At 63.6% G+C, this 12,265-nt stretch overlaps 1 protein-coding gene across 2 annotated transcripts in view; it reads left to right on the top strand.

The window, feature by feature from the left end:
* The window catches only part of ABCG2 (ATP binding cassette subfamily G member 2 (Junior blood group)), a 35,008-nt gene extending 24,267 nt beyond the window's left edge, over positions 1–10,741 (top strand). For both annotated transcript variants that reach the window (XM_054172646.1, XM_054172645.1), the window contains exons 10-15: positions 111–200; positions 1,356–1,480; positions 2,312–2,466; positions 4,543–4,632; positions 7,502–7,599; positions 10,591–10,741. In XM_054172646.1, coding sequence (XP_054028621.1) covers positions 111–200; positions 1,356–1,480; positions 2,312–2,466; positions 4,543–4,632; positions 7,502–7,599; positions 10,591–10,741 — 709 coding nt within the window. The remainder of the gene's footprint in view (positions 1–110; positions 201–1,355; positions 1,481–2,311; positions 2,467–4,542; positions 4,633–7,501; positions 7,600–10,590) is intronic.
* The last annotated feature ends 1,524 nt before the right edge of the window (positions 10,742–12,265 follow it).

Below are 12,265 nucleotides of genomic sequence, written 5' to 3'. Positions count from 1 at the left end.
CAGCTCCAGCCCTCTGCTCCTGCTCCTGGCCCTGCTCTGGACACCTTCCAGCCCCTCCAGCTTGGGTCCATTGCCCCTCTGCTGTCTGAGCCCAGCTTGCTGTGTTGCAGGGTGGGGGCCATGTTCTTCCTGACCACCAACCAATGCTTCAGCAGTGTCTCAGCCATGGAGCTCTTCGTGGTGGAGAAGAAGATCTTCATGTGAGTAAAGCACAGGGACCACTGCCAGAGCCTGGGGAGGGGGCTGGCAGCTGAGCCCACCCAGTGCAGAGTGAGCCTGGCACTAACTGCCAGGGAACTCTCCCAGCTGCCCTAAGCTGCCAGGGGGCTCAGAGTGGGAAGTGAAGAACATCTGCAGGGGCAGAACAAATGGAGTAACAAAGTGCTGGGTTCAGGCCTTGATGGAGAGGTCTGTGACCTGCTAAGTGAGGGCAGCAGAGAGCAGCTGGGGGTCTTGAAAGCTCTCTCAGCCTTGCTGGAGGAAAGGCCTTGGGGGTGCTGGGGGAGGAGAAGCTCCCCAGGAGCCAGCAGGGAGCACTTGCAGCCCAGAGAGCCAAGCAGAGCCTGGGCTGCAGCAAGAGAAGTGTGGCCAGCAGGGCCAGGGAGGGGATTCTGCCCCTCTGCTCCACTCTGCTGAGCCCACAGCTGCAGCTCTGGGGCCAGCTCTGCAGCCTCTGTGCCAGGAAGGCTCTGGAGGGGCTGGAAGGTGTCCAGAGCAGGGCCAGGAGGAGGAGCAGAGGGCTGGAGCTGCTCTGAGCACAGCCTGAGAGAGTTGGGGTTGTGCAGGCTGCAGAGGAGAAGGCTCCCAGGAGACCTTCTGGTGGCCTCCCAGGAGCTGCAGGGGGCTGCAAGAGAGCTGGGGAGGGACTTTGGAGGGGGTGAGGGAGGGCTAGGAGTGGGGGGGCTGGAGCAGAAGTAGAAGTGGGGAGCTGGAGCTTGGCTGTGAGGAAGAAGTTGTTGGCCAGGAGGGTGGTGAGAGCCTGGCCCAGGCTGCCCAGGGAGGTGGTGGAAGCCTCCTGGCTGGAGGTGTTTGCAGCCAGGCTGGAGGTGGCTGTGAGCAACCTGCTGTGGTGTGAGGTGTCCCTGCCCAGGGCAGGGGGCTGGGGCTGGCTGAGCCTTGGGGTCCCTTCCAGGCCTATGGTTTTGTGGCACAGGAATCCCTTCCCCAGCTTCCCCCTGCTCTGAGGCTCTCTGCCAGTGCAGCCCTGGCCATCAAAATAAATCCTCCTTTCAACCTCTTCCCTTCCCATTTCCCTCCCCTCCTGTGTGAGGCAGAATTCATTTGTCTCCAGTCTTGGTTTTTTCCTGCTGCCATTAGCCCTGAGCTGTCTGTCTGTCTGTCTGTCTGTGCTGCAGCCATGAATCCATCAGTGGTTACTACAGGACCTCTGTCTACTTCCTCTCCAAGCTGATGGCTGATCTGATCCCCATCAGGACTGTGCCAAGCATCCTCTTCACCTGCATCACTTACTTCATGTTAGGTGAGTGTGGAGCCCTGCAGCCCCCTGAGAGCTGGGGGGAGTGCAGGGCACAGCACAGGCTGGCAGGGCAGGGGCTGGGGGCTGCACTCTGCTGCTGGCAGGAGAGGCAGCCAGGGAGGAAGGGGAACAGCTTTCAGGGCAGGATGGGTGAGAGACAGCCACAGCAGGGCTTGGGGGGAAGGGACCCCAAAGCTCAGCCAGCCCCAGCTCCTGCCATGGGCAGGGACACCTCACACCAGCCCCAGGCTGCTCAGGGCCTCATCCAGCCTGGCCCTGAGCCCCTCCAGGCAGGAGGCAGCCACAGCCTCCCTGGGCAGCCTGTGCCAGAGCCTCCCCAGCCTCCTGGGGCAGAATCTCTTCCTCAGGTCTCATCTCAATCCAGCTCCTTCCAGTCTGATGCCCTCAGCCCTTGTCCTGGCACCCCCAGCCCTTGGCCAGAGTCCCTCCCCAGCTCTCCTGGAGCCCTTCAGGGACTGGAAGCTGCTCTGAGGTCTGCCTGCAGCTCTCTGAGAGGAGGCTGCAGCCAGGGGGGGTTGGGCTCTGCTCCCCAGGAACAAGGGCCAGGAGGAGAGGCAATGGCCTCAGGCTGCCCCAGGGGAGGCTTAGGTTGGAGAGGAGAAGAAACTTCTTCCCTGCAAGGGTTCTGCCAGCCTGGCCCAGGCTGCCCAGGGAGGGGGTTGGATGCTCATCCCTGGAGGGGTTGCAGAGCTGTGGTGCTGAGGCCATGGCTCAGCCCCAGCCTGGGCAGGGGGTGGTGGTCCCCAGGGCTCCACCCCAACCCCTTCTGTGTTTTGTATGACCCTGAAACCCTTCTTGTTGTGATCTTTGAAGGCCTGAAGCCCACCCCAGGAGCCTTCTTCATCATGATGTTCACCCTGCTGATGGTCTCCTACACAGCCACTGCCCTGGCCCTGGCCATTGCCACAGGGCAGAGTGTGGTGGCTGTGGCAAACCTCCTGATCACTGTGGCCTTTGTGTTCATGATTGTGAGTAGCCCCAGCCCTGAGCCCCTGCAAATGCTGCCCCCCAGCAGCCCTTCCAGCACAGAGGCAGCTGGGGGCTGCAGGGGGGCTGTGGGCACTGCTGGGGGCTGCCCAGTGCCAGCCCCAGGGGCAGTGGTGGAAGCTGAGCCAGAGGCAGTGCCATGGGCACAGGAGGAGAATTCTTTCCCTGGGAGGGTGCCAGAGGCCTGGAGCAGGCTGCCCAGGGGGGTTGTGGAGCCTCCTGCTCTGGAGATGTTCCAACCCCCCCTGGCTGTGCTCTGGGTGCCCTGCCCTGGGTGACAGTGAAGGGGAAAAGGCCCTGGGGGTGCTGGGGGGTGGGAGGTGCCCAGGAGCCAGCAATGTGCAACCAAGAGGTCCAGGAATGGCTGCAGCTGAGCTGGAGGGAGGGGAAAGGAGCTTGGCTGAGGTGCAGGTGATGCTGGAATGGCCTCTGGGGGCCAAGGAGGCCAAGGGCAGCCTGGGCTGCAGCAGAAGGGCTGTGGGGAGGAGGTCAGAGAGGTTCTGCTGCCCCTCTGCTCTGCCCTGCTGAGGCCACAGCTGCAATCCTGGCTCCAGCTCTGGGCCCCTCAGCTCCAGCAGGAGCTCAGGGAGCTGCTGCAGAGAGCCCAGCCCAGAGGCACAGAGCTGCTGCAGCCAGGGGAACATCTTCCTCCCCAGCAGACCAGCAGCAAACTGCTCTGCCTCAGGACACAGCAGCAGTGAGGGCAGCCCTAACCCTTTGGTTTGTAGATAGAAACTGCAGCCCAGGAGCTTCCAGCTCAGCATCAGGAGCAACTTCTTGGCTGGGAGGCTGCCAGAGGCCTGGAGCAGGCTGCCCAGAGAGGTTGTGGAGTCTCCTTCTGTGGAGCCTCTGCAGCCCTGGCTGGCTGTGTTCTGTGTGCCCTGGGCTGGATCCTCTGCTCCTGCTCTGCCAGGGGCTGCCACTGGAAGCTCTCCACAGCTCCCTTCCAGCCCCTAACACCCTGTGAGCTGTGGTCTTCTGACCTCCAGAGGTCCCTTCCAACCTCTAACATTCTGTGAGCTGTGATCCTTTGATCCCCAGAGCTCCCTTCCAGCCCCCAGCATCCTCTGAGCTCTGATCCCCAGAGCTCCCTTCCAGCCCCTAGCATCCTCTGCTCCTCTGCTGCAGCCTCTCCAGCTCCCAGTGCAGCTGCACTGAGCTGGCTCAGCACCCTGGCAGGATGAGGCTCAAGCTGTCCCCTGCAGGGGACTCCACTGCTGCCCTTGGGAGATGATTCCAGCCTCTGGCTGTGCTCAGGGGGAAACCTTTTCCTCTGGAGCCCCCTGGGAATGTCCCCAGCAGTGCCTTGTCCCCAGCCCCCCTTGGCTTTGCCAGGAGGCTCCTTGTCCAAAGGCAGTCTCCATCCTGCTGGCAGCCTCCCTGGATGTGCTGCTCCATGGGGAGGAGGTCTCCCCTCAGCCTGCTCTCCTCCAGGCTGCCCCAGCCCAGCTCTCTCTCAGCCTCTCCTCCCAGGGCAGGGACACAGAGGATGGGGCTGGCCTGTGCTCAGCAGAGGTTCCTGAGTCCCAGCCTGAAGCCAGGCACTGCCTGCTGGGTGTGCAGGAGAGAGAGAGGGGAGAAAGGGATTTCCCTTAGCATGGCCTTGGCTCTGTCTCTGCTGTGAGCACTGCTCCAGGCATCACAGTGCTGAGCAGGGCTGTGCTGAGTGGGAGAATGGAAGCTCTTCCACCCCTAGCAGCCTGTGGGGCTGTGATGAAGCCCCCAGCACCTCCCCAGGCTCCAGCAGCCAAGGCCATGTGGGACCCCCCAGGTGGGCAGCAGCCAGCTTGGACCCATGGATGACAGCATTGCCCTGGTGGGAGAAGGAGCACACAGGCTCATGGCCCCAGGCTGGGGGCCAGAAAGGCTTCCTGCCCTTCCCTCCCCTTTGTGCTGCCACTGGCAGAGTTCCTGCCCCTAGGGATGACCTTCCCAGAGCTTTCTGAGCTGGAGCAGCAGAGCCAGGAGCTGGGGGAGGGCAGGGGGGGCAGGCTGTGCCTTGCCCTGGTGCTGGGGGTGTGGGGTTTGGTTTCATTCCTGCTCTCTCCTCTCTCCAGATTTTCTCTGGGCTGTTGGTCAACCTCACCAGTGTCCTGTCCTGGCTCTCCTGGCTGAAGTACTTCAGCATCCCTCGCTATGGCATGGCAGTAAGTGCTGCATCCCCCTGCCCACACACCCTCAAAGCCAGGGCTGGGCTGCCCAGGGCCCTCAGCAGCCTGCCCTGCTGCCCAGGGCCCTCAGCAGCCTGCCCTGCTGCCCATGGCCCTCAGCAGCCTGCCCTGCTGCCCAGGGCCCTCCTCAGCAGCCTGCCCTGCTGCCCAGGGCCCTCAGCAGCCTGCCCTGCTGCCCAGGGGCTTGGAACTGGATGAGCCTGAAGGTCCCTTCCAGCCCAAACCAAGCAGCCAGGCCCTGGGCAGGCTGAGAGCTGGGCAGGGAGAGGTGGAAAGAAGCCCAAGAGGGGCAAGGGCAGAGGCTGGCAGCTGGGGAAGAACAACCCCAGGGAGCAGAGCAGGTTGGGGACTGAGCTGCTGCAGAGCAGGGCAGGGGCAAAGGCCCTGGGGGGGCTGGGGGTGGGAGGTGGCCAGGAGCCAGCAATGTGCTGTGGGGGCCAAGGAGGCCAAGGGCAGCCTGGGCTGCAGCAGAAGGGCTGTGGGGAGGAGGTCAGAGAGGTTCTGCTGCCCCTCTGCTCTGCCCTGCTGAGGCCACAGCTGCAATCTTGGCTCCAGCTCTGGGCCCCTCAGCTCCAGCAGGAGCTCAGGGAGCTGCTGCAGAGAGCCCAGCCCAGAGGCACAGAGCTGCTGCAGCCAGGGGAACATCTTCCTCCCCAGCAGAGCCTGAGGGAGCTGAGGGCTCTGCAGCTTGCAGAGGAGGAGCCTGAGGGGGAGCTCAGTGCTGGGGAGGAAGCTGTGCAGGGGCAGTGCCCAGGGGCTGGAGCCAGGCTCTGCTGGGGGCTGCCCAGTGCCAGCCCCAGGGGCAGTGGTGGAAGCTGAGCCAGAGGCAGTGCCATGGGCACAGGAGGAGAATTCTTTCCCTGGGAGGGTGCCAGAGGCCTGGAGCAGGCTGCCCAGGGGGGTTGTGGAGCCTCCTGCTCTGGAGATGTTCCAACCCCCCCTGGCTGTGTTCTGGGTGCCCTGCCCTGGGTGCCCTGCTCTGGCAGGGCTTGGGCTGGATGAGCTCTGCAGCTCCCTCCCAGCCCCTGGCACTCTGGGATGCTGTGAAAGCAATGAGAAGAGTAAAGAGCAAAGGACAATGTCAGCCCTGACCCCAGACCCTGCTCCTTTCCATCCATCAAGTCAAAGCTTGTCAAGCCCAAGCTGCCTCCTCACTGTGGCTCCCTTAAGCCAGGATGAGGCTCCATGGAGACCTCTGGGGCTAGGTCTGCCATGGATTAGTCTGGGGGAGGGGTTAAGGCCTGGGGGCAGACAGAAGCATAGAATCATTGACTTGTTTGGGGTGGCAAAGCTCTCTGAGCTCACCCAGCCCAACCTCCAGCCCAGCCCCCCCATGGGCACCAAGCCCTGGCCCCAGGTGCCATGGGCACAGCTTGCTGCAGCAGCTCCAGGCATGGGGACTGCACCACCCCCCTGGGCAGCCTCTGCCAGGCCCTGACCACTCTGGCAGCACAGAAATTCTTCCTCCTCTCCAATCTGACCCTCCCCTGGCACAAGTTCAGGCCATTGCCTCTCCTATCACCTCCAGGGCTGGGCTCTCCACCCTCCCAGGGCAGCCTGCCCCAGCCCCTGGGGCTGCTTGGTTAGAGGTTTGGCTTTTCTGTAGGCATTGGCAGGGAAATCCTTGGCCCTGAGGCTTGGTGAGGCACTGGCACAGGCTGCCCAGAGCAGCAGTGGAGGTTCCAAGCCTGGAAGTGTTGAAAGCCAGGCTGGATGAGGCCCTGAGCAGCCTGGGGCTGGGGGGAGCTGTCCCTGCCCATGGCAGGGGGCTGGGGCTGGCTGAGCTCTGAGCTCCCTTCCCCCCAACCCATTCCATGGTTCCATGACTCTCAGGAAGGACATCCAGCTCAGGAAGGACTTCCCAGCTGAGGCCATGGCCTGCTGGTCATGGGGGTGTGGGGTAGAGGCTTGGCCTGGAGGACCTTAGAGGTCTTCTCCAACCCTGATGACTCTGTCCTGACCCAGGGATGGAGTCAGCATTGCAGAGGCGAGGCCAGAGCTGCACAGGACCAGGCTGGATGAGGCCTTGAGCAGCCTGGGGCTGGGGGGAGGTGTCCCTGCCCATGGCAGGGGGCTGGAGCTGGCTGAGCTTTGGGGTCCCTTCCAACCCAACCCAGGGATCAGGGCTGTGGGCACAGCCTGTGGTGATGCCATCAGGTGCCAGGGCAAAGCTGAGTTGAAGTCTCTCTCCCCTGCCCTCCATGCCTCATCCCCCTGCCCTCCATGCTTCATCCCCCTGCCCTCCATGCCTCATGCCCCTGCCCTCCATGCCTCATTCCCCTGCCCTCCATGCCTCATCCCCTGCCCTCCATGCCTCATCCCCCTGCCCTCCATGCCTCATCCCCTGCCCTCCATGCCTCATTCCCCTGCCCTCCATGCCTCATCCCCTGCCCTCCATGCTTCATCCCCCTGCCCTCCATGCCTCATCCCCCTGCCCTCCATGCCTCATCCCCTGCCCTCCATGCCTCATCCCCCTGCCCTCCATGCCTCATCCCCCTGCCCTCCATGCCTCATTCCCCTGCCCTCCATGCCTCATCCCCTGCCCTCCATGCCTCATCCCCCTGCCCTCCATGCCTCATCCCCCTGCCCTCCATGCCTCATTCCCCTGCCCTCCATGCCTCATCCCCCTGCCCTCCATGCCTCATCCCCCTGCCCTCCATGCCTCATCCCCTGCCCTCCATGCCTCATCCCCCTGCCCTCCATGCCTCATCCCCCTGCCCTCCATGCCTCATCCCCTGCCCTCCATGCCTCATCCCCCTGCCCTCCATGCCTCATCCCCCTGCCCTCCATGCCTCATTCCCCTGCCCACTGAGCTCTGCTGCCATTGTTCCTTTCCCCTTCCCAGGCTCTGCAAATCAATGAGCTGAGTGGTCTGAATTTCTGTGACCAAAGCAATGCCACAGACCTGGCTGGCAACACCAGCTGCCCCCAGACCACCCAGATGTGAGTATTTTGCTGCCTCCAAGTGCAGCCCAGCAGCAGGCACTGAGGAAAGCCTACAGCAGGAATTGTCTGTGTGAGAGAGAGCCACAGAGAGCTCTGTGCTGGAAGGGAGCTGCAGAGCCCCTGCAGGCCAAGCCCCTGCCCTCAGCAGGGACATCCTCCCCTGCAGCAGCTTGCCCACAGCCCTCTCCAGCCTCCCCTGCAAGCTCTCCAGCCATGGGGCCACAACCACCTCCCTGGGCAACCTCTTGCAGGCTTCCAGCAGCCTCCTGGGGCACAACTTGTTCCTCACATCCAAGCTCCAGCTGCTCTGCTCTCATCTCAACCCATTGCCCCTGGGGCTGTCCCTGCAGCCCTTTGGCAGCAGTCCCTCTGCAGCCTGCTTGCAGCCCCTGCAGGGACTGGCAGCTGCTCTGGGCTCTGCCTGCAGCCTTCTCTTCTGCAGGCTCAACACCCCCAGCTCCCTCAGCCTGGCCCCACAGCAGAGCTGCTCCAACCCCCTCAGCATCTTGCTGGCCTCCTCTGGAGCCTCTCCCTCAGCTCCAGCTCCCTCCTGTGCTGAGGGCTCCAGCTCTGGCCCCAGCCCTGCAGGTGAGGTCTCCCCAGGGCAGAGCAGAGGGGCAGGATCCCTCTCTCCAGCTCTGGCCCCAGCCCTGCAGGTGAGGTCTCCCCAGGGCAGAGCAGAGGGGCAGGATCCCTCTCTCCAGCTCTGGCCCCAGCCCTGCAGGTGAGGTCTCCCCAGGGCAGAGCAGAGGGGCAGGATCCCTCTCTCCAGCTCTGGCCCCAGCCCTGCAGGTGAGGTCTCCCCAGGGCACAGCAGAGGGGCAGGATCCCTCTCTCCAGCTCTGGCCACCCTGCTTTGGGTGCAGCCCAGGCTGCCCTTGGCCTCCTGTGCTGCAGCCTCACCCTGCCTGCTCCTGGCCAGCTTCTCCCCCTCCCCAGCCCCCCCAAGGCCTTCTCCTCAGGGCTGCTCTCACTCTCCTCACCCCCAGCCTGGACTGGTCTCTGGCCTTGCCCTGACCCAGCAGCAGGACCTTGCCCTGGGCCTTGTTGAGGCTCAGGAGGTTCTCTGCAGCTGCCTCTGCCTGGCTCCCATCCCTCACACTCCTGCACCACACCACTCAGCTGGTGCCATCTGCACCCTCCTGGGGGGGCCTCAATGCTTTCTCTGCCCTCCTCCCCCAGGCTGTGCTGGCAGTGAGGATTGTCCCAGCCCAGGGCCAGGACCCTGCCCTTGCTCTGGTTGAGCCTCAGCAGCTTCCCCTGGCACCACCTCTGCAGCCTGCCCAGGGCCCTCAGGATGCCCTCCTGTCCCTCTGGCCCATGGACAGCACCACTTAGCCTGGTGCCAGCTGCACACTGCTGCTGCTGCCTGCAGCCTGCTGCCTGCAGCAGGGATGCAAATATTGACCAGCACAGGGCCCAGCACAGACCCCTGGGGGTCACCACTGCCCCTGCTCTCCAGCTGGGCTTCCACCTGGCTGCCCACTGCTGACCAGCAGGGCCTGTGAGCTTCTGGAAGGCCAAGGGCAGGGTTTTGCTCTTCTGTCTGTAGGGAACATCCTGATCATTGCCATCTTTGGGTGCTCAGAGCCCTCCCAAGTTCCCTGGGGGGCTGCTGCTCCCTCCTCCCTGAGCTGCCTTCACCTGGGGCAGATCCAAACAGCCCAAACAATTCAGGCTCCAAACTCCATTTCAGCTGCCTGGAGGAATCTGGTGGTGGCTGCAGGAAACAGCACAGCTGCAACAGGAGCAGGGATGGGGAAGCTGTGACTCAAATGAGCCAGGGAAGAGGAACACAGGAGGCAGCTCCCAAAGGAGCTTCTAGAGCCAGGGAATCACAGCCCAGCTTTCTGGCATCTTCCCAAGCTGCAAAGATGAGCCAAGGGCTGCAGCACCTCCTGAGGCTCAGCCAGAGCAGGGGCAGGGTCCTGGCCCTGGGCTGGAGCAATCCTCACTGCCAGCACAGCCTGGGGGAGGAGGGGAGAGAAAGCAGCCCTGAGGAGAAGGCCTTTGGGGGGGCTGGGGAGGGGAGAAGCTGGCCAGGAGCAGGCAGGGTGAGGCTGCAGCACAGGAGGCCAAGGGCAGCCTGGGCTGCACCCAAAGCAGGGTGGCCAGAGCTGGAGAGAGGGATCCTGCCCCTCTGCTCTGCCCTGGGGAGACCTCACCTGCAGGGCTGGGGCCAGCTCTGGAGCCCTCAGCACAGGAGGGAGCTGGAGCTGAGGGAGAGGCTCCAGAGGAGGCCAGCAAGATGCTGAGGGGGGTTGGAGCAGCTCTGCTGTGGGGCCAGGCTGAGGGAGCTGGGGGTGTTGAGCCTGCAGAAGAGAAGGCTGCAGGCAGAGCCCAGAGCAGCTGCCAGTCCCTGCAGGGGCTGCAAGCAGGCTGCAGAGGGACTGCTGCCAAAGGGCTGCAGGGACAGCCCCAGGGGCAATGGGTTGAGATGAGAGCAGAGCAGCTGGAGCTTGGATGTGAGGAACAAGTTGTGCCCCAGGAGGCTGCAGAGGGATTTTTCCTGAGGCTGTCTGGAGGACAGGGCAAGGGGGAAGGGTTTGAAGCTGAGGCAGAGCAGGGTCAGACTGGGGCTGAGGAAGAAGTTCTTCAGTAGGAGGCTGGGGAGACTCTGGCACAGGCTGCCCAGGGAGGCTGTGGCTGCCTCCTGCCTGGAGGTGCTCAAGGCCAGGCTGGATGAGGCCCTGAGCAGCCTGGGGCTGGGGGGAGGTGTCCCTGCCCATGGCAGGGGGCTGGAGGAGATGAGCTCTGAGCTCCCTTCCACCCTGAGCCACTCTGGGGTTCTCTTGTAGAGCCAAGAGCCACATCAGAGCAGGGGAGGAGGTGGCTGCCCCCTCCCTGGGGGTGCTCAAGGCCCAGCTGGGTGGGAGCTGGAGCAGCTGAGCCTAGCTGTGAGCAGGGGCTCCCTGAGCTCCCTCCCAGCCCTCTGCCAGGCTCTGGGTCCATGAGAGCTGCCTGAGCTCTGTGTGTGCTGCTCTGCAGGGGGTGCACTGGAGATGACTACCTGAGGAGCCAAGGCATCGAGGTGAGCCCCTGGGGGCTGTGGCAGAACCACCTGGCCCTGGCCTGCATGACTCTGATCCTGCTCACCATTGCCTACCTCAAGCTGCACTTCATGAAGAAGTTCTCCTGAAGGCAGAGAGCAGAAGGCAGCTGCTGCTGAGCCAGCTGAGTGCCCTGGAGGAGAGCTGCCTGCTCAGCCCTCTGCTGCAGGCCCTGGGGAGGCAGCCTTGCTGAGCCCTTGCTGGGCTGCCTCCCCCTTCCCCTCCCCCCGGGAAGCAGCCAGCACTTCAGTCCTTCCCTTCAGGCTCCAGCCAGGGAGCTGCTCCTCAGGGCAGCTGAGAGTCCCAAAGCCTTAACCTCAGAAGGAAATTCCTGGCTGCATCCTCTGAGCAGCACCACCCCCGGGCAGGCAGCACAGAGGTGATGCTCAGCAGGGCAGAATAGGATAGAAATCACCCCAGAGCTCACCCAGTCCAACCTCCCCCCCAGCACCATCTGAGCAACTCAGCCATGGCACCAAGGGCCTCAGCCAGGCTCTTCCTCAACACCTCCAGGGCTGGGGACTCCACCACCTCCCTGGGCAGCTCATCCCAGTGGCCAATTCCTCTTGCTGGGAAGAACTTTCTCCTCCCCTCCAGCCTCAACCTCCCCTGGCACAGCTTGAGACTGTGTCCTCTTGTTCTGCTGCTGGGGGCCTGGCAGAAGAGACCAACCCCCAGCTGGCTCCAACCTCCCTGCAGGGAGTTGCAGAGAGCAAGAAGGTCTCCCCTGAGCCTCCTCTTCTGCAGGCTAAGCAACCCCAGCTCCCTCAGCCTCTCCTCACAGGCTGTGCCCCAGACCCCTCCCCAGCCTTGTGCCCCAGACCCCTCCCCAGCTTTGTTGCCCTTCTCTGGACACCTTCCAGCAGCTCAACCTCTTTCCTACCCTCAGGAGCCCAGAGCTGGACACAGGACTCAAGCTGTGGCCTCAGCAGTGCTGAGCACAGGGCACAAGGACTTCCCTGCTCCTGCTGGCCACACTCTGCCTGACCCAGGCCAGGCTGCCCTTGGCCTTCTTGGCCCCCTGGGCACACTGCTGGCTCCTCTTCAGCTGCTCTCCCCCAGCACCCCCAGGTCCCTCTCTGCCTGGCTGCTCTCAGCCCCTCTGCCCCCAGCCTGTAGCACTGCCTGGGGTTGCTGTGGCCAAAGTGCAGCCCCTGACACTTGGCTGTGTTCAGTCTCCTGCCCTTGGCCTCTGCCCCTCTGCCCAGCCTGGCCAGGTCCCTCTGCAGAGCTCTGCTGCCCTCTAACAGCTCAGCTCCTGCCCCCAACTTGCTGTCAGCTGCACATTCCCTGCTGATGGACTCCATCCCCTCCTCCAGATCATCAATAAAGATATTGATCAGGCTGGGGCCCAGCCCTGCTCCCTGGGGCACACCACTGGTGCCTGGCTGCCAGCTGGCTGTGGCACCATTCACCACCACTCTCTGGGCTCAGCCTCCAGCCAGTTCCTCACCCAGCTCAGAGCTGCTGTCCCAGCCAGGGGCTGACAGCTTGGCCAGGAGCTTGCTGGGGGGATGGTGGCCAAGGCCTTGCTGCAGTGCAGGCAGAGTTCATCCACAGCCTGCCCCACATCCCCCAGGCAGCCCCCTGGGCATGGAAGGAGATCAGGTTGG

The sequence above is a fragment of the Dryobates pubescens genome, chromosome 24 (assembly GCF_014839835.1).
Source record: "Dryobates pubescens isolate bDryPub1 chromosome 24, bDryPub1.pri, whole genome shotgun sequence".
Lineage (NCBI taxonomy): Eukaryota > Metazoa > Chordata > Aves > Piciformes > Picidae > Dryobates > Dryobates pubescens.
This window is presented reverse-complemented; position numbering and strand designations above follow the sequence as displayed.